Source organism: Oryctolagus cuniculus, chromosome 17 (assembly GCF_051225735.1).
Source record: "Oryctolagus cuniculus isolate XC-2025 breed Fujian yellow rabbit chromosome 17, ASM5122573v1, whole genome shotgun sequence".
Classification (NCBI taxonomy): domain Eukaryota; kingdom Metazoa; phylum Chordata; class Mammalia; order Lagomorpha; family Leporidae; genus Oryctolagus; species Oryctolagus cuniculus.
The window spans coordinates 24,912,292-24,930,607 of NC_142883.1; the positions used below are offsets into that span (position 1 = coordinate 24,912,292).

Consider the following 18,316-nt stretch of genomic DNA (forward strand, 5'->3'; position numbering starts at 1 on the left):
GCAAAATAGATAGCTTTTTTTTTAAGAGGCATGAATGTTAGTGGAAATTACTTCAATGTGTGCAATAGGAAGCATTTGGGGAAGCAGTGTAGACGCGGCTTCTTTTGCCCCCCATTGGATTCCACAGAAACCGTTGATTCGAATAGTAAAAATCCTTAACTTTCCTAAACCACGAAGTGTAAAACGCCCAAGCGACAAAGACTTACAGCTGGTTCTGAGAAGCGCCTTCCACCAGACCTTCACGTTCATTTTTCCAAATAAAAGTCTTCCTTTCCAAATCGCCTAGTTTCTGCCCTACACCGCCCGGAGGAGGGGGAGGGGATTGGGCCGGGGTCCCCGGGTGGAAATCACAAAGCCCTTCTCCCGGCTTCCCCGCCCCGGGAACCTGGGCGCCTTCCCGGTCCGGATGAGCACTGCGGCTCCCCCTCGCACTGCAGGTCCGTGAACTTGACCTAGGCGCCTACGCCTCTTTTCACCAAAGCTCAGACAAAGGAAGAGGGGCAGCCGGACTCTTTCCGGGCACCCAAGGCCTCGATGGGTGGGCAGGAGGATAAAGTAGCAAACCCTCTTCGGTCCGGACGAGGCTTGGGGCCGGTAAAAGCCAACTTGCACACAGCTACTTTAGGAGGGGGCTTTTCGTTGGTTTGCGGGGATTGCGGTGCGTTCAGCGGGTCGCCGAGCGGGGAGGGGGGGGGGCTCCGGGAAGGACAGCCGGGGCGAGCAGAGCCCGCGCGCGCGCGTGAAACGCACGGAAGCTGCCGCGTCCCCCGCCGCTGGGTGTCACCGAACCAGGAGAACACCCGGGGTCGGGGGTCTCGGACTGTCCCTTGCTGCACCATCCTGAATTCTTACAGAAACAAACAAAAACACGGAAAAGCAAACAGAACCCGGCTGAAACCGTCTCAGCAGACTCAGGCAAAGACGCGCGGGTTCCCCGGGCTGGGCGCCCCGCAAGGCTACCGAGGTGGGAGTCGTCCCAGGGTCGGAGTATGAGTTTGAGGACCCGAGAAAGCAGCCGACAGCTCTGCGGGGCTCTGCGGCGGCTCCGGGGCCAGCCCGCCGAATGAGGGCCGCTTTAGTTTACTCTTTTTTTTTTTTTTTTTAATCCTCTTTTGTCTTTCGGTTAGGAGGGAGGATTTTGACACACGCGGCCTCCAATCGAGCTACTGCAACGTTCTCTGATAATTTTTACCTTTTGGTTTTATCCTGATTATTGCAAGAAACGAGTCTGAATAAGGTACGCTCACATGAGTTACCAGCGAATGAACAAAAAGGTGGCATTATGTTGATTTTGGCTAAAACACTTGCCCTATGCTCTCCACAATCAGGTTTAACAATGCAGCCCCGGCGAGTTTCCCAGGAAGGCAAAGATCAGGACCGAAGGCAAGGCTAGCCTGGGTGTGAGAGGCCCGGGCTCTGGCTTTCCTGGGCCTCCCAGAGCCCCCACGGCCCCCCATGCCTCCGCCCGCTGCTCCGCTCCCAGTCTGGCTCTCGGAGGAGTGAAGGAATGTTTATAGCCTGCCTCAAGTTCAATGACAAAACCCTGCCTGGAGGGGGAAGGGCGGCACTCCTCTACCCTCCACCAGACAAAGGCGACCCCCCCAAGCAGGTCTCTGCTGGGACCCTGATGGGCTGGGCTCACCTGGGCTCGGCCAACCGAGGGTGGGCAGAATGGGTATGGAACCCGTGGGAGCTTGCGGAGTTGGGGTTGGGGCACTCGCACTCTGAGCGGGCCAGAGGGTGTCGGAGGAGAGTCATGGCTCTGCCCTGGATTCCGGCACGCAGGGCGATGCCTACCCTCTTCCCGACCGGCTCTCCTCTGCGGGTGCGAGGATCCACACCAGTCTGCCGCGGCCAACTGCGTTCTCCTGCCTCCCCCACCCCACCCGAGTTTTCCTCACGCTGTCCCTCCTGGTTTGGACGTGATGCGCATCTTTCCAGGTCCTTCTTCAGGGTAGCCTCCCCCCAGATGCCATGCACCTGTGTGCGTCTTTCTCACTCCCTGTTCTCCATTTGCTTTGCCCACAGTCATGGGCAGAGGCATCTCGCCTCCTTTCCACACCATAGGTCACGGAATATAGGCCCCCAGACCCCAGGCTGCAGACCCCGCAGATCTACCGCAGGGAGACCTGCCTCCCACCCCTCCGCGGAAGGTTTCGCATGCAGTGTTTGCTCTACAGAGGGACAGCCGGTTGAACTGAATTTCTATCTGTGCCTAATTTACCCAATGCCCGTGGAGGGGCTGGGCTAGGGCATTTGGGTGCACCTGGGTGGAATCAGGCACTGGGGGTGGGGGTGGGAGGCTGGGATTTCCGTTGTATTGTTGCGGGAGTCCCCAAGCTTAGGCATGAAGAGGGCCTGCTTTGGAGCCCAGGTTCTGCGCTTTTAGGCTCAAGGTCTTTATTTCATAAAGTACTCCATCGTCGGTTTTGTCGGTGTGGACGCACTGGCTTCGGGGGGGCCCTATAGGAGGAGCCGGCCGGGGGGAGGGGGAAGGCAGTCCTGAGTGTGTTTCCGGGTTATCACCAAGACGTGGGCCGGTGGCCCCAGACCGCTTCTGCGCAGGACCGGGAGTGCTTGCGCAGCAAGGTGCTTAACCCGGGCGTCCCCTCCTGCTGTCCCGCGCATCTTACCACGCACGGAGCCCGAGGAGCGTCTGGGAGGCCCGCAGGACTCGGCGGGGCAAAGGGCAGGGCCCGGAGGATAAGGTGCTCTGATTATTAAAGAGCCCGAACATGTCCCTTAAGGAGGAGTCTATACATCATCAGGGTTACAGTCACGGTTCATTTGGGGGCCGTTTTCAAAGTGCTTTGTGAAATGCTATGAATTTAAAAAAGAACAATACTGACGATATTCCCTTCGCCTTTGCCAGGACTCCAGCTTCGGGCGGCCCTAAGCGGAGAAGGGACGCCTTACTGCCCGCGCTGGCTCCCGCCAGCGACCTCTCCTCCCAGGCCGGCCGCCCGCGTGCTGCGAAGCATTTTCTCCGTCCCTTTCTGTCCACCGAGGCTGCTGCAGCCAGCGCAAGGATGGCTCCACCGGGTGGTCTCCGCGGAAGACTGCCAGTGGCCTCTCCCCCCGCCCCCAGACTCCTGGGAGACCCCCGCCCCGCAGCCTCCTGAGGCAGCTCCCGGGCTGAGAGACCACCAAGACCCTTTACCTGATCAGAGGGGAACGCACTCTTGGAGATAGTTCAGTGAGCCGGCGCTCCGGCTGAGACCCGTGCGTAACACTCCCTCTCGCTCTTGCACACGCCGGGACCGGAATCCAGCCGGGCGCTGGGCGCCGCAAAGAGCGAGTGGCCTGCAGGTTTCAGCCAACTGGAGTGCTGCACATCGTGCCCCGCTCCCCGCAGCTTCTGGAGCGGGGTTTGACGAAGCGAGGCGAGCGCAGCAGCCGGGGACTCCCCAACAGGTAGCCGAAGTCGCGGGGCTGGGCACCGTGGCTGCAGCGTGCGCTGGGCCGTCTCTGGCTCCCTGGCACCCACCCCCGCCCCCGCCGCCTGCTCCCTCCCTTCTTCCGCAGGCTCGAGAGAGGCCTCCCTTGCCCTAACGCGACAAAGAGAATGGGGGCGGGGAGGGGGTCGAGGGCGGAGACCACCGGCCTGCACTGAACTCAAGTTCCGTGGTAAAGCCTCTCCCCCGACCCCCACCCCAGACGGCTCCTGCAGTTGCTGGGGCGACCTCATTCTTCTCCCACTTTGAAGCTGTTTAGGGACCGGGAGGAAGGCGCAGGAGGGATTTCAGCCTTTCCCTCTCCTTCCACCATTGCGTCCCCCGCCCCCCGCCCCAGCCCTACGCGGAATAACTGGAAGGGAAGGGGAGGAAAGGTTGGCACGGGTCCCCACTGGATGCTTTAAACATGCCCGGGCCCAGGCCCGCGCCGGGGAGGGGCGGGGGGGCGGGGGGCGAGGCGGCGGTCGCCAGCTCTGCCCTTACTCCAAGTTCACGACAAGGCGTCCCGCGTTTCATTCGCAGCTGTCGCTCCAAGGTTCCTATCACAATGGGTGGAGCGCAGAGAGCTTCCCCCGAAGGAGCCCTCTCGCGAAACCGCCGCACTGGGGACCTTGAATAAGACTTTGGGGCCGGGGACGAGGGAGCCGGGGCAGGGAGGGCCGCGTACCCGGGGGGAGGGGAGCCCGGGGGGCTTCCTGGGCAAGGGGCTCTTTCTCGCCGCTAGGGCAGCTTCCGGCCCTGGGCGCGGGGTCGCGGGGAAGCGGGGTGGATTCGCGGTCCTGGGAGGCGGGAAACGTTAGCCTATAGGCGTGGGAGACCCTAAAGACGGAGCCTGGCCTCGCTCTGGCTTTTGCTGCGGCCTCCAGAGGCCATGTCTACCCACTCCGCTGCTGCCCGCCTCTTGGGCCTCCAGAAGCCCAGTGAAATCCACCTGTTTTGGAGTTGGAAGCGGTTTCGGTCCCAGAGCCCGCATAGCCCCGATCCCCGAATGCTGCTTCGCGGGCCGCCGAGGCTCCGGGGCAGGCGGAGGAGGAGGGAGGGGAAGGGCGCAGCGGGGCGGCTCTGAGGACAACTCCACCTCGGTGCCCCGGGGGTCTGCGTGTGCGCCTCCGCATTGCGTGTCCCTGAAAATGGCACGAATCTGCCCACACGTTTGTATGAATAATGTTGGCAACACGCGACTCCCCTGCAGCTGAGCCTCGTCCTCGCTGGAAGCGGATGGTGGACACAGGTGGATTTTGTTCAAGCGCACGCACACAATTAAAGCTGGGGTTTGGGAAGGGATTCCATAAAAGGGGTTTTAATACAAAACGAAATTAAATATTTTTCGCGCAGGTTGCATGCACGTAAATCGGAAAGAAAAAAAAAAAAAAAAAACGTGGCGGGTGCACCGCTAATTGTGACGGCGAGAGAGAGAACCACGAATACGCGGACAGGGCACAGGGGCCGCCTGAGCCGCGCTCTTCCAGCCCGGCCCGCCCGGATCTCCTTCCAAGGCCGACGGTTCGCACCGCCCTCCCTGCCTTCCCCCTTCTTCGGCGAGGCCACATCGAGCCATCTGCCGGCGCCCCGGCCGAATTCCAGCCTCAGAGGCCGGCGGTCCGGGGCGGCGCGAATCCGGCGCGCCCGGCGCGCGTTCCCTAGCTGCCGGGAGGGGGCGCCCTTGCCTTTTTAATAGTTCCACGCACGCCGGTAGCATGATAAATTTCTCAAACCCCCAATCTTTGTTTGCTATGAAATCATTGCGAGCGAAAAATAAAAGAGCCCCGCAACTTTAAGTCCTGAGAGTGAAGTGAAGGAATCAGATCCCTGGGGGTCCAGAGGCCTCCAACCCTCGACGGGCCTCTACAGGGCTGCCTCCCAGGACCTCCTTGTGTCTTCTCAAGTGTCCGCTTCTCACGTGAGGAACCCGCACCCTAACCCCCATTTACCGCGCGCCCTTCCCAGAGGCGCACCCGCGCGGAAGTCCCTCTCCCCTCCTCGGGGCGGCGATGGAGAGGTTTGTGGAGCCCCAGGACGAAGCACCAGCCCTGTGAAAGGCCGCCCACGTGGGGCTTCTCTCGAAGGCGAGCGCGGAAGGCAGAAGTGACCTCCTCTGCTCGAGGCCCGAAGCAGAGCGGGGCCACAGAGCTCCGCAGGGTTTTCTTCCATCATGAGATGGCCCCCAGTCCGCTCTCCCCACGAGATGCACAGCCTCTGCCACGCATGCGGGAGGCTGCCCGCTCAGCCCCGGGCTCCAGATTTAGAAGCTTCTAGGGTCGCTTCCCATCTCACCCCCCACCCCACCCCGAGGAGCCAGGGCTGGGATCCCACCCGACCACGGGCCGCAGACACTGTGATTCCCTGGCTTCGAGTTTCCTGGAAAACCATGAGCCCGCTCCCCGAACAAAAGGCCCTGGAGACGGTGCCAGAGTCCGCGGGCTTCGGAGCAGCGGGGTCTCCGGGCTGCGGGGCGGCGCGTTTGCAGGGACCCCCGCCTCAACGCAGGCTGCAGGCAAGTGCGGCGCAACTCGGCTGGCTCTGCTGTGCGCCCCAGGCAGCAAGTTCCGCTGGGCACTGGGCCCAGGTACACGACATCAGGGAACTGGCACAGACGTGGAAACCCCGTGTCCCTCTCAGGTTCTCGGCCCTGCACAAAGCCGGTTTACCCCCAAGTTCCCGGAATCCTGCCTTTTGGGACCCCGTATAACGAAGCTGGGAGTTGGCACCACTGTGCCGCGCACCCACCCAGGACGCAGGGTCTCTGGACTGAGCCGTCACAAAGAGAAAAGGGAGGCGAGGTCGGCAGCCACCTTCTCACCAGCTGCCAGCGGCCATGCCCCGCTCTGAGCCCGTTCTTCGTGCTTCAGCCAACAGCTAGGTTTTCACCCCCCCCCAAAACGGGCCTGCGCTTCTCCCAGGCCTGGGGCCCACACGCACCTTGGAGTCTTGTGGGAGGACACAGAAGGGAAAATGGGTGGTGAAAGGGCCATTTTCTGGTGTCCTCTCTGGCCAAGCCACCCCCTCCCCCTGCGAGTTTGGCAGGCATGGCGGATAGGGTGGGACACTGTTCTCTCCTTTGGGAAGAGCCCTGTGTGCAAAGCCACAAATAATCTATGTCATGAGGTTCCCACAGGCTCCACAAACTATGGCCTGCTTGGGTCAGAACCACCAGAACGCTGAGGGAGACTTGGCGCCTGCAGGGAGAGCAATGTTGAAATATCCAGGTGCTTTCTCAAACTCCGCTGCTTCCAGGGTAGAACCAGGCAGTCCCTCCGTTGCCACACCACTGCAAAATCTGAATTAGGGACGGGGACTTCCAGAGGGCATAACCTGGGGGGTGGGCAGGGAGGGAGGCAGAGGCACCACCTCCCCCCCCCCCCCCGCAGTGTGGTCCATCCTGCCCAGGCATCATCCAGAAAAATAGGAAGTGGGCAAATCTGCCTCCTCCTCTCCCCGTCTTGCTGCTGTCGGTGGGGTGGGAGTGCAGATGGGGGGGGGGGTCTGAGAGGAAGCAGCCCTGCAGAGGGATCTCCTTCCAAGTTTATTTATAATCAGCTTAATAGAAAGCGGCTTCTAAAGTGCTCTACAGAGCTCCAGATAGAAAACATGAGACTAATTATCACGGCAACTAGTACTGGTTATTATGATTATCCCCACTGTTAGGGTGAGTGATTATGACTGGGTCAGGTTTTGGGGAACCCTGGTGGAGTGGGCTGCAACTCCTGGCACATTCGGGGGTCACAGGTGCCCCCGAGGATAAGTCCGTGAACCAGAGGTTTGGGAAGGGTGTCGCCTGGCGGGGGGCCCTCAGCAGAGTCCTCAGCCCCCACCCTGGCCCTGGTAGGCTCCGGGTCTCCCCAGGACAGCCCCCACCTCCCCTCCCCCCACCCTCACGGGGTAGCACTGGTCTTGACCTTAGCCAGAACCTTCTTCTCCTTGACCCGCCGGTTCTGAAACCAGATGGTGATCTGGCGCTCAGAGAGGCTGGTGGCCGCCGAGATCTTGCGCCTCTTGTCCTTGGTGATGAACTTGTTAGCCGCGTACTCGCGCTCCAGCTCGCGCAGCTGCCCTTTGCTGTAGGGAATGCGCTTCTTGCGGCCCCGGCGGAAAGCACAGCCGTCAGGTGGGTGCTGCGCGCTGGCGTCTGGGCGGCAGGAAAGGGAAGGAGAAAGAGGAACGCTGAGACCCCCCCCCACACCTGGCACAAACCCAAGCACAGACCCAGGCCCAGCACAAGTCCCAAGGCTTAACCGTCCTGCAGACACACTGCAGGTCACCCCCCCTCCCTCCCCAGGAGCCTACGTTTGCGCTCCCACTCCCCGGGAGTACGGGGGGGGGGGGAGCTCCAGTTTCTGGCTGGATCACTGCTCAGGTTCACCTTGGGCTCCCGCAGGCCACCCCCAATGCTCACTGCTCTCACACAGTGGGGTCTGCAAACACGCACCACACACACGCGACCAGGCCTTCTCCCACCATCACACTCATCCACGCTCCCACCGTTAAAGACTGCCACCATGATAGATTCTGCAGGCAAATTCTATACAGGAGGAAATGTGTTGCTGCCTTACTCCCAACACACACACACACACTCACACCAGTGCGCACACCGAGGCACACCCCAATACACACACCTAAGTCATGGGTGCAGGAAACACACATTTTCCTTTGGAAATTGAAAATTTTAACCAAGGAAAACCAAGGGGTTGTATTATTTACAGAAAATCCAGTACCTGCCGTCCCAGCACCGCACTCACTGAGTTGAGAGTAAAACAGCCTTTGTGTGGAATCCATCGGCTGTTGTGCTGGGTGGCTCTCCTGTTCCCACCCAAGAGATCCTAGGCTCTCTGACATATTGAAAGTCCAGCCCCGGGGCCTCAGGGCAGTGAGGGGGACAGGCAGGCCCCTGGGCTTCAGACAGCACCAACCTCTCACATCGACCCCCTGGGGCCTCCCTCAGGCCCTCCAGCAGCCCCGACCCTCTGTTAAGAGCACTACTAGGCAAATGAAGGGGGACCAAGCTGCTCCTCACCAGCCCCAAGTCCCCCTCCACCTCCTCCTCCTTCCAGGCAGGTGCCAGCTGGGCTCAGGCTCAGAGCCCGCGGGACGCAGGGGAGCGCAGCTTACCTGCAAATGCTGCCTTCCAGAAGGGACCCGGTGGGTTCTGTTCTCCCTGGCAGCACATCTGGCTGTTCCAGCCTCCGGCGAGGGCCCAGGGCTGGTAACTGTCCACGGGCAGCAGCGAGTCGTGGCGAGGCTCTCCAGGGGCGCCCAGGGTCTGCACCACCGACACATCCAGGTAGCTGGCCATAGGCTGGTAGGGTCCTGGGTACCCCGGATAGAAGGCAAACTCGGTGGGGCGGCTGGGGTACTCCTCTCCGGCCGCAGGGGTCTCCGCGGGGTAGGCAGCCAGGCTGGGTGCCTGGGCGCAGGATTTCAGCGAGCTCCGGGACACTCGGCAGGAATAGTACCCGCCTCCAAAGTAGCCGTAAGGCACAGGAGCTGGGGACGCCCCCTGGGGCACCCCGGGGCACGGGTGGCACTGTTTGGGTGGCTCCGCAGGGCCTGGCAGATCCAGGGGCGCATAGTTGACAGCCGGCATCAGCGCTGGCGCCGCCGGGTGGCTGCTCAGAGGGGAGTGGGCAACTAGATTCCGACCCCCTCCGGCTCCCAGCAGGCCTTCGATATCCTTGGCTCCGTCCAAGGTGGCATAATTGCCGGACTCCATGGGGCCGAGGGTAGGCTCATGGGGTGCTGGGGGTGGGGGATCTAGGGGGTGTCCAGCTCGCTCTTCCCACCCGGGCCCGGGGAATCCAAAGCGTTTTAAACAGATCCCAGCTCGCCAGGCGTCTGCTTTCGCTCGGCCGGGCCGTCCTGACGCAGGCGACGCTGGGGCCCGGGCACGCGCGCTGATTGGCTGCGGCCGAGGGGAGAGAGGCTCATAAAATCCTCAGGGCCGAAATTGCGGAGAGCTAGGGGACAAGGCGCCGGGCCCCACCTCCTTCGCCTCGGCTCTCTCCCTCTCCCGGGCTCTCTGTCTCCTGCGCTTTGGCAGGTTTAACGAGAGAATAAAAAGCTCTCCCAATAAAGTGTCCATCTCTTGGGGGGGAAGGGGAGTCGGAGGAGGGGGGTGGGGCTGGGAGGCCGCTCTTGGACGCACAGGAGAGGAAGAGGAAGCTGGGGACTGGGAGTGACTGGTATTTCTGGAAGCCCCTTTTTTTGGGTCGTGCGTACTAGCATGCCAGTTTATGCCAAGTGCCCCCTTCTTCCCAGGTGCACTTTAATGAGCTGCTCTGGGAAGTGCCCGGGACGCCCCTTACCCAGGGGCCCGCAGCTACTGCCCCCAAAGCTCTGGAGGCCCCGCTGTTCTGGAGCCCGGGGCCAGCAGGCCAGCAGCGCCCGACTTGAAGGGGACACCGAGCCTCTAGATGCGCCCTGGGGGGCACGGGACAGAGAAAGAGATACAGACAGGGACCTGCATGACCACCGAGGGGCGGAGAGGGGAGATTCAGGAACTGCAGCACAGAGAGGGAAAGAAAGTGGAAAGAGGGAATCGGATAGGATCCCATAAACCCCGGAAGGTCCGCCTGGAGGAAAAGAGAACCCCTTTCCCTCCTTTTCTGGAATCTAATGAAGGCCGGGGAAGCCACGCGGCAGCCTGGCAGGGTGGGGAGGCTGGGCTTTTCTGCCCAGTGCTTCTCCCTCTAGGGTCTGGAGGCCCAGGCATCCGGCCCTGGCCCTGGCCCTGGCACACCTCCTGAATGACCAGAAGGCCCGGGACCCCTACTGCCTCTTCTGAGCTGTAAATTTCCTTAGTGGAAAAAGGGGGGAGAAGAGAGGGCTCACTGGCCCACGGCTGGCAGAACTGTTAGAGGCCCCATCCCGGGGGCCTTTTGTGCAGCAAGGTTCAGAGGACTAAGTTTGTTCCGCAAATCTGTCTTTAGTGGTTTTCTGTTTCCTTGACTATTCCCAAATCAAATCCTTCTGTGAGCTTTTTCTAGAACCCCCAGTTTTTCCAAAAAAGACAGGAACTTTCTGCTCAACACCAGGGTCTTGGCAATGATATGGAACAGCCCACCAGGAGCTATATGTGAATTCAGCTATGACACACACACCCCCCCATCTGAACTTGAACTTGACCCACCTTGTGGAAAAAGACTCACGCAAAGCTGGAGCGGCTCCACACTGCAGGGCTGGAGTGGAGAATGCAGAGCACGCTCCATGAAGATTACTAATAACTTAGGGCAGCCAGCTCAGAATCCTCACTATTTTACTGCATTTGAAAACTACAACTACGCTTGCCAGTTTTCATCATAACTCTTGCTTACTTAATTATAAAAGGCAGATATGCCAGGATTTTTACCTGTGGACTAGGACTTGTTGTTTTAAACTTCTGGATATAACTGGCATGTTGATAGTTTTAGCTTCCACTAGGCAAACATATATGTTACATGTGTAGATGTGCAGGTAGAACTTGTGCACGTAAATTAATTCTTGCCTGTACTGCATGAATAGATTCCTGAATTAAAAATTAAAAACTAATCATCACAGCCATACCTGATGACCCAGCAATCCATACCTGGGTGTAAACCCCACAGAAATGAGTGTATTAATGTCTACCAAAAAACAGGTACAGAGGTCCATAGGAGCTTATCCCTAATAGCTCCAAACTAGAAAAAACTCAAATGTCCGTCAGCTGTAGGGTGGTAAAGAGGTCACACTAGAATTAAAAAATGGACAACAAGCAATAAACAAGAGCAAACCACTGCTACATACAACACAGATACAGAGGCGGAAGAAACCATACACAAAAGACTACCCTCTGCTGGATTCCATTGCTCTGCAGTTGAAGAACAAGCAAAAGTGTGTGGCTCTAGATAGAAATTTCTAGAACAGAAATTGCCCTGGGAGGAAGCTCCTGACTGGGGGTGGACCTGCGCTGGGTACTGGGAACAGTTTCAGCCTCAGTCTAGATGCTCCTGACGTGGGTGTGTTCCCCTGCGAAAGCTATCAAGCTATACACTTGGGATTTTTGCAGCTCAGTTATATCTGAATTTTCAAAAGGAAAGCTAATGAAAACCAAAACTTTAAAAATTCCTAGCAACACTGCCTGAAACTGAACTTTTGGAATGTGTAGTGTTCTGAGCTGTTAGGATATATGGTGTTCTTACCCACGTCAATGGGACGAAGCAGCCAAGTGTATGCTGCGCAATGCAGAGATGACCTAGTTAAAGGAGCCCAGAGAAGCCCACCAGCTGGGGAGCTGGAGACCCCTACGTACACAGCTGCATTTCAATACAGGGAAATACTATGATTTTTGTTTGATTTGGGTTACTGTACAAATTTTGTGTCATCTACTGGGTTGCAGGGAAGAGTTCTGGATCTCGTATTTATTAATGGGTGTGTGCCCTGGACATGCAATCCGGTTGAGTTAGACAACTCAATCGGGTTGAGTTAGAATTAAGTCTCCTTATTTATAAAATGGGGGTAACGATCCCTACCTCACAGGAATACAGCGATGACATAACACACAAAAGCAGTTCATAAACCCAATGTGAGTTCTCTTTGTGTTCCTGAATGTGTGTCTACTTCTAATGAAACTACCTGCTTTTGTTTGAAAAGGACAGCTGCCCTTAAGACCGCCGCCCCGGACGCTGTGTAAGCTCTAAGTTCCCGCGTAGAGAAACTGAGGCTCAGAGCTCGCTAGGGCTCTACTGGAGTCCCGGGCTGAAATCCCTGCACCAGCCCAGGTGTCCTGCTGGCCCTGCCTGCCCTACCCCCAGCCCCTCAGACCCCTTTGTGTCCCCCTGGCAGGCCGAGCTGGAGGAGCCTCCCCAGCCCCCTTTGGGGAGCCAGCCAAAGAGCTGAAAGCCGTGGCTCGCTCCTTTACATACCCGCCAGACACCCAGGAAGGTCAAGGCCAAGTTGAAAGTTAAGAGTCTGTTTACCTCCGGGAGCCCATTCAGCGCGGCCCCGTAGACCGCCTGTGACCTTTACAGCCCTGCCTTTGAGCGCGGCCGCCGCGCCCCCGGGGGTTCCGGCCACGGGGACTTGGCACCTCCGTGTCAGCTCCCGCCCCCGCCCCTCCCGGGCTCGGAACCCCCAAGGAGGAGGAGGGGGCCAGAGGCGCCCACCCACTGCAGCCGGGAATGGGAGTTGGGGAAGCATTCGTTAAATGATGTTTCATTTTTTGTAAAGGGAGAGTCCGCTGCCTTCGTTCTCCGGACTGGGACGACCCAAGGGGTGGCGGTGCTGGCGGCCCCGAGGCCGGGAGCGAGGAGTCTGGAGGATTTCTCTGCGCCGACGACTCTTCTGGGGAAAGGGCCAGGCCGGCAGTGGCGCCGGAGCGCTGAGTCCAAACCTTTCCCTCGGTTTTATGAAAGGATCTAATTGCGGGGTGGGGGATGCTTTTTGTCTTCCACTCTTTTCTCTCGTCCTGTCTGTATTTCCTCTCTTGCGGTTAGTCACCGGGTGTGTTTCTTTTCTTCTTTATCTCTGTGTTTTGCTCCCCGCCCGGCCCGTCTTGCCTTCCAAGTCTGAGCTCTTGATTTTGCGCGTTCTTTCTTGATTTCCCTTCTTTCTGATTCTCTTGGTCGCTTACCTCCTGGCTTTGCCACCGGTGCCTGTATTTTTCCTTTGTTTCCTTTCTCCCGGTGTGTTACATTCTCTTCTCCTGTTGGCTTTTTCTTCCTCTCATTTTTCTCTTTCGTTTTCTGTTTTCCTCCCTCTTCCTTTTCTTTCTCTCTCATCCATTTTTTCCTGTTTTCTCTCCATTTTACTCTGTTCCCGTCCTCACTGCCCCCCTCCCCCCAAAAAAAGACACATACACATTCAGTTTTCCTTTGCAAGTCAACGATTTTCCATTGTTTTTCTCTAAGTCGGGGAAGGGCCCGCGGCCCCAGCTCCCACCCTGCAATTGGTAGGGGTCGGCATGGCAGGGCCTTGCTAGGATGCCGGGTGCCTTGGACCCTGTTCCAATGCAGTCAGGTGGGGCCTCTCCAGGTCTAGGGGAAAATCCTTTGGGCAGTTTGACCACGGACTCTGGGAGCTACAAGAGCCTACAGGGTAGAGACGCGGCTGCACCTCCAGTGTCTCTCGGCAGTTCAACAGTTCGGGCATTCTCAGGATGAGGACCCTCTCAGGACAAACCTGAGTGCCTCAGAGGCCAGGGCTGGGGGACCCGGCCACGAAATTAGAGCTAATCCTGGCCTTGAAACCTTGGAAGGAACCGATCTGGGGAGAAGTCAAAGGGCAGTTTGCTGAGGCGGAGGCTCCCTCCAACCACACAGCCAGCAGTAGCTGCGCCCCTGATGGCGCCGAGAACCTGGAGGAGCGCTTAGCCAAGCCCAGAGAACCGTGAGTGGGGTCTGCAGAGGAAGGAGGGAGGGAGGGAGGGAGGGAGAGGAAGAAGGGGCCAAGGCTGAGACCGAGAGCCACAGGTCCTCTGGTTCCTTAGAGAACCAGCCAGGAACAAGCAGTGCTGAGCAGGAACACTGACTGTCCAGCCCCCTCCTCCAACTCTGAGGGGAGTGGGACCCTCACCGCCCACCCCTGGCACCTAATCCAAGGAGGCCCAGCCTAGATCTGACCCAAACCATTAGGATTTCTGGGCCTGGCCAGCTGCAGCACAGAATGTGGGTGCACTGGGCAAAGCCCTGTCCCCTCTCTGCACTGTGAGAGGAAGGAGGGGCTGGATGAGCTGCCCTTCAAGTCACCATCGGTTCCAGTTGAGCAAAAGAGCATGGGGAAAGGGCATCAAAGGGGCTGAAAACCACGGAGGAGCCCACAAGGAGGCCACCGATTTTTCCACAAGGATCTAGGGCGGGATTCAGTGTTTAGGGACTTGCGGGAACCCAGCCTCTGCGGAGATTCTGTTTCTCGGGCTGATCCATCAGATCCATCCGCCCTGGAGAGCTAACTTTGCAGAATTACACCAAGTGAGACCCAACAGGCACGGGAGATCACCTCCTGCAGCCTCACCCGGCAGCTCTCCGAGAAGTTCCCCAGCCCACAGCTGGTCAGAAGGGGAGGAACAGGATCCTGAAATGGGGACCATGGTCTGCATCACTAAGGGGGTTGCAGCAACTTCCAGAGTCCTGGGAGATTGGGCTTCCTTTGTTCCCATCTCTGGTAACCTGGATGGGGAATCAGGAGTGAGGAAGATATGCGCACGCGCACACACACACACACACACTCACACTTAAATCTGCAGATTCAAGGAAGCAATTGCAGTCACTTCCAACTCTCCCGCCATCTCCATCTGTGACTCCCTCCGGGGCTTCGTTGGTGGTTAGTAGGAAAACAATGGCAGGTCTCAAGGCTGCTAGTGGAGAATCTGCTGGAGATAAAACACTGGCTTCACTCCTGAAATTGAGAAGAGTGGCAGCACCAAGGCCTGGGCCCCTCATGTCCCAAACCTATGCACCCATTCAGCCTGACCCACAGATGAAGATTTGAGGCTTAGGGGCAAGTACAGCTGGAAAGATTTGGTTTCTTGCTCCAATTCCCACCCTTGCTGAAAGTCCCAATGCCCTTCCAAAGGCCCAGAACTTGACCATCTCGTGGCCAGCCTCCCTGCTCTCTGCCCCCCCCCCCCCGAGTCTCAGCTACAGCCCGAGATGAACACTGGGCCATTCCTGGTTATTGCTTGCCCTGAGGACTCCGACCTGGGGAAAGTCCATCTTGCTCAGGTCCCCGAGGTTCTGGAGGAATGTGTTCTCTGGTTTACAGTTGGTCTTCACTGACCCGACTGGTCCAGAGCTGGTGGTGGCCATTCACAGGGGACCCCTGCGTAGAGTACGATTTGGGGCTGGAACAGAGCTCTGGGTGCTTCAGCCACTTTGGTTGTAGATCACTTGGGCTTAAACAAGTTGGTCTTCCCCTGCACCTTCTTGGGAGATTTGCTAGGAGAGTACAGGTGAAATGCCCTTCACATTACTTGGTAAAATCACTCACCAAACACACACACACACATATGCACACAGGCACACCACACATACACACACACACCCCTTTTTTTTTCTATTCAGTTCCTGCAGGGTCTGTAGCATTGTCCATCATGGAAGGGACTTTAGCCACTACTGGCCCCTCATACCTAAGATCTGTCCTCAGAAACACAGAGATCTTTGCTCTCCCTCCCTTGCTTGGATGACAGGGGGTGGGGGGCTTGGGAGGAAAGCTCCAGCCTTGGCGGCTACTTTGTGGAACAATCGCTTGGGCCTAAGGACCCAGAAGCTTCGCAGGACAGAAAAGCTCCTCTTGTGGGATCATTCTTTGGGGCTGGCTCAGAGCAGGGAGCGGTGGAGCACCCCTTCTCCCTTCCTTCACAGAACAGGAAGCTCTAAAGTCCTTCCTTGGTGTCTGGGCTTGGGGAGTTCCATACAGCTGTGTGCCTGGCAGGCTGACTGGGTGACAGGTGCCAGGGCAGGGAGCTGTCTTGCCCAAGTCAGGGGGAATTGACCTCAGGAAAGCAAGAGCCAGCTCTTGATTCCAGGCAGCTCAGAGCTGCTGTCGCGGAAACAGGAAGAGGAATGAGGAATACAAAAAGCAGGCAGCTGGGGCAGCTGGATGCAATTTGGAGTTGGCAGTGATGCCCTGAGTGTCCTCTGTGCCTGCCCCGGGGGAGTCCACATAGTCCAGCTCATTAGGACATCACGTCCTAGTCTGCCTATCACAGGTAGAAGCAGCTCCCAAGTGCAGAATGTGTTCTCAGTCCCAGCTCCAGGGCCACAAGATCTCAGGGCCCCAAAGGCTGATCCCAAGGGCAGCCCCTCCCAGGCTAAGGGACTGCTGGTTTGGACAGCCCAGTCCCACGAGGCAAGGCCAGGACTCCTAGACCCCCAGCCTGGAAGTTTTCCCTGGAAATGGGGCTGAGTTCCAGAAGCTCGGAGTGTGTGTGTGTGGGGGGGGGAGAACCCATGGAAGCAGGCACCCCTTCAATAACCCCTGTGTGGCACAGAAGCAGGCCAGATTTCCAGCTCTCTGTAGGGGACGAGAATGGCGGGGTGCACGTAGGGATCAGGGGCGCTCTCTGTCCTGGGATTGAAATCTCCACACACACACACACACACACACCCCACAACTGGGTTCTACCTCCAGGTCTGCTTCCTTTGTCTCCACCCCCCGCTCCCCACTGGCAAGGTTCTCTTAGCCTCAGGAATTATCTGGAGCGGCACTGGGGACAGGGGAGGCACAGATGGATGGCAGGCCAGCTGCACATCCCAAGGCCTGTGTAGTCCGAGGTCCCTGGATGTCAGGCCCGCCAGACACCAGGAAACCTGCCAACTCTCCACCAAGCCTAGAGGCAACCCAGGGATTTTTTTCCCCCTTCTTCCCAGAGACTTCTTTTCTTCTTTCATCCCCATGCGTAAACACCCTGTTGGTGATTGAAGTCACCGCCCCCTGCCAGGGTTACCTCCGCCGCCAACAAAGCGGCCCCGGTCTGAGGTCTCTAAGCGCCCGGTCTGAGGTCTCTAAGCGCCCAGCCTGCCCAGCGGGACAGCGTGGAGCCTCCGACCAGCCCTTTCTCCCACCCATTGGAGACTGTCCCTACGGCGGCCTGTGCACCTGCCTTCCGTGGAATCCCACCCGCAGGTGGAGGTCCAGCGTCGAAGAGGAAGTTACAGTTGGACCAAAACCCGCTTAGTCCGTCCGAGGCCGGCGCGCGAGCCGCCGCGCCTGCCTGACCTGGGATTTGGCCGCTGCGCTCCGCGGAAGTCTCTTCAAAAAGTCCTTGTCCTCATGGCTGCGTGCCTGGCGCTGTAAGTTCCTCGTTTGTACCACAGAACTGGGTAGAGATGGGGGCGACTGGTACTCTGAGTTAGCAGATAAAGAAACGGAAGCTTAGGAGATGCATCCGTCCAACTCCTAGAGGCAAATACAATGACACAGCCTGCACTCCAACCCGAATCCCGGCTCCAGCCCTGTCACTTCTTCCCCTATTCAGAGTCCCAACCAACTTGAAAAACGGAAATAAATCTCATTGAGTATCTCAAATGAATACTAAAAATAGACCTTAGATACTTGGGAAATTGTTAAAGAGAAGGGGGGGGGCGACGGGCGGAGGGGATCAAAACACTGACTCCAAAACTAACACGGACTTTAGAGCAGTGCCCCCGGGGACTTCCGCAACAACAGCAGTGGGGACAGGTGGGGGCGGAGCTCTCCCTGTACACCCACCCGACCCTGAACACCCTGTTTCTCTTCAGCGGAGCTGAGCCTGGAAAATATGCACCTGTGGTTGGGTCCGGGGAGACCCAACTCTTCCGCTAGCCCTGGGCCCACCCCAGAGCAAAGAAGCTTGGCTGGATCGACCTGGTGCCCAAACACCTTCCAGTTCTGTCCTCTCCATGGGGGGGAAAGGAGGTTTTAATGAGCACTGAGAATTCTGCACTTGATTCCTCAGAATCCTCAGTGGCTGTCAAAGGCCCACCCCTTGCCAGGAGGGAGAAAGGGGATGTGCGTGTGGATTTGTGGGAGCGGGCTCCCAATGTGATGCATTTGCTGTCTAATGGCAAATTTTCACACATGCCCGCAAGTAGTTCAAAAAGTCAGTGCACTGGAATTAAAAGACAAGATTCTTTGGTGCCAAGTATTTTGAAAATCCAGGCACATCTTCCACAACATGCATTGCTTTTTGAAGAAGTCTGTATACTGCAAAATACATGTATCCACGATGCAGCTTCAGAAGTGATCAATGAACTCATGGCTAATCTCCTTGCAATTTTTTTTTCTTGGAGTGGTTTTAAAGCAACCCCCAGATGTTATCTCCCCCAAAAGACTTCAGTTTGACTCTGTAACAGATAAAGATGGTTTTGCTTTCAAAACTCTTGTCTTTGTTTTAACCTGACCTCCACATGGTCATCACATACAACAAAATGAAT

General features: G+C 57.8%; 1 protein-coding gene and 2 long non-coding RNA genes across 4 annotated transcripts; 2 read left to right on the plus strand and 1 right to left on the minus strand.

Moving 5' to 3' along the window:
- Nucleotides 1-2,439: 2,439 nt before the first annotated feature.
- Nucleotides 2,440-5,093, plus strand: LOC138845954 (uncharacterized). Of its 2 annotated transcripts, none has more exons than XR_016224308.1 (3): nt 2,440-2,708; nt 2,873-4,686; nt 4,791-5,093. It is a non-coding gene; the product is annotated as an uncharacterized LOC138845954 (long non-coding RNA). The 2 variants fall into 2 exon arrangements; XR_011383272.2 differs by having other exon boundaries at nt 2,455-2,708; nt 2,873-3,414.
- A 1,872-nt stretch (nt 5,094-6,965) lies between these two features.
- On the minus strand, nt 6,966-9,440 carry HOXB13 (homeobox B13). Its single transcript, XM_002719310.5, has 2 exons — nt 8,562-9,440; nt 6,966-7,581 (listed from the first exon to the last, which is right to left on the minus strand). Exons 1-2 carry the CDS (start codon nt 9,160-9,162, stop codon nt 7,328-7,330), a joined length of 855 nt encoding a protein of 284 aa, XP_002719356.1. The 5' UTR covers nt 9,163-9,440; the 3' UTR covers nt 6,966-7,327.
- Nucleotides 9,441-13,279: 3,839 nt separating this feature from the next.
- Nucleotides 13,280-18,316, plus strand: LOC138845955 (uncharacterized). The gene is made up of 3 exons (XR_011383273.2): nt 13,280-13,790; nt 17,028-17,194; nt 17,642-18,316. It is a non-coding gene; the product is annotated as an uncharacterized LOC138845955 (long non-coding RNA).

Coding starts and splice junctions, on each gene's coding strand:
- HOXB13 (XM_002719310.5), bottom strand. CDS start 9,162: ATGGAGTCCGGCAATTATGCCACCTTGGACGGAGCCAAGGATATCGAA. Junction 7,582..8,561: donor CTGGAAGGCAGCATTTGCAG/GTAAGCTGCGCT, acceptor CCTGCCGCCCAG/ACGCCAGCGCGCAGCACCCA.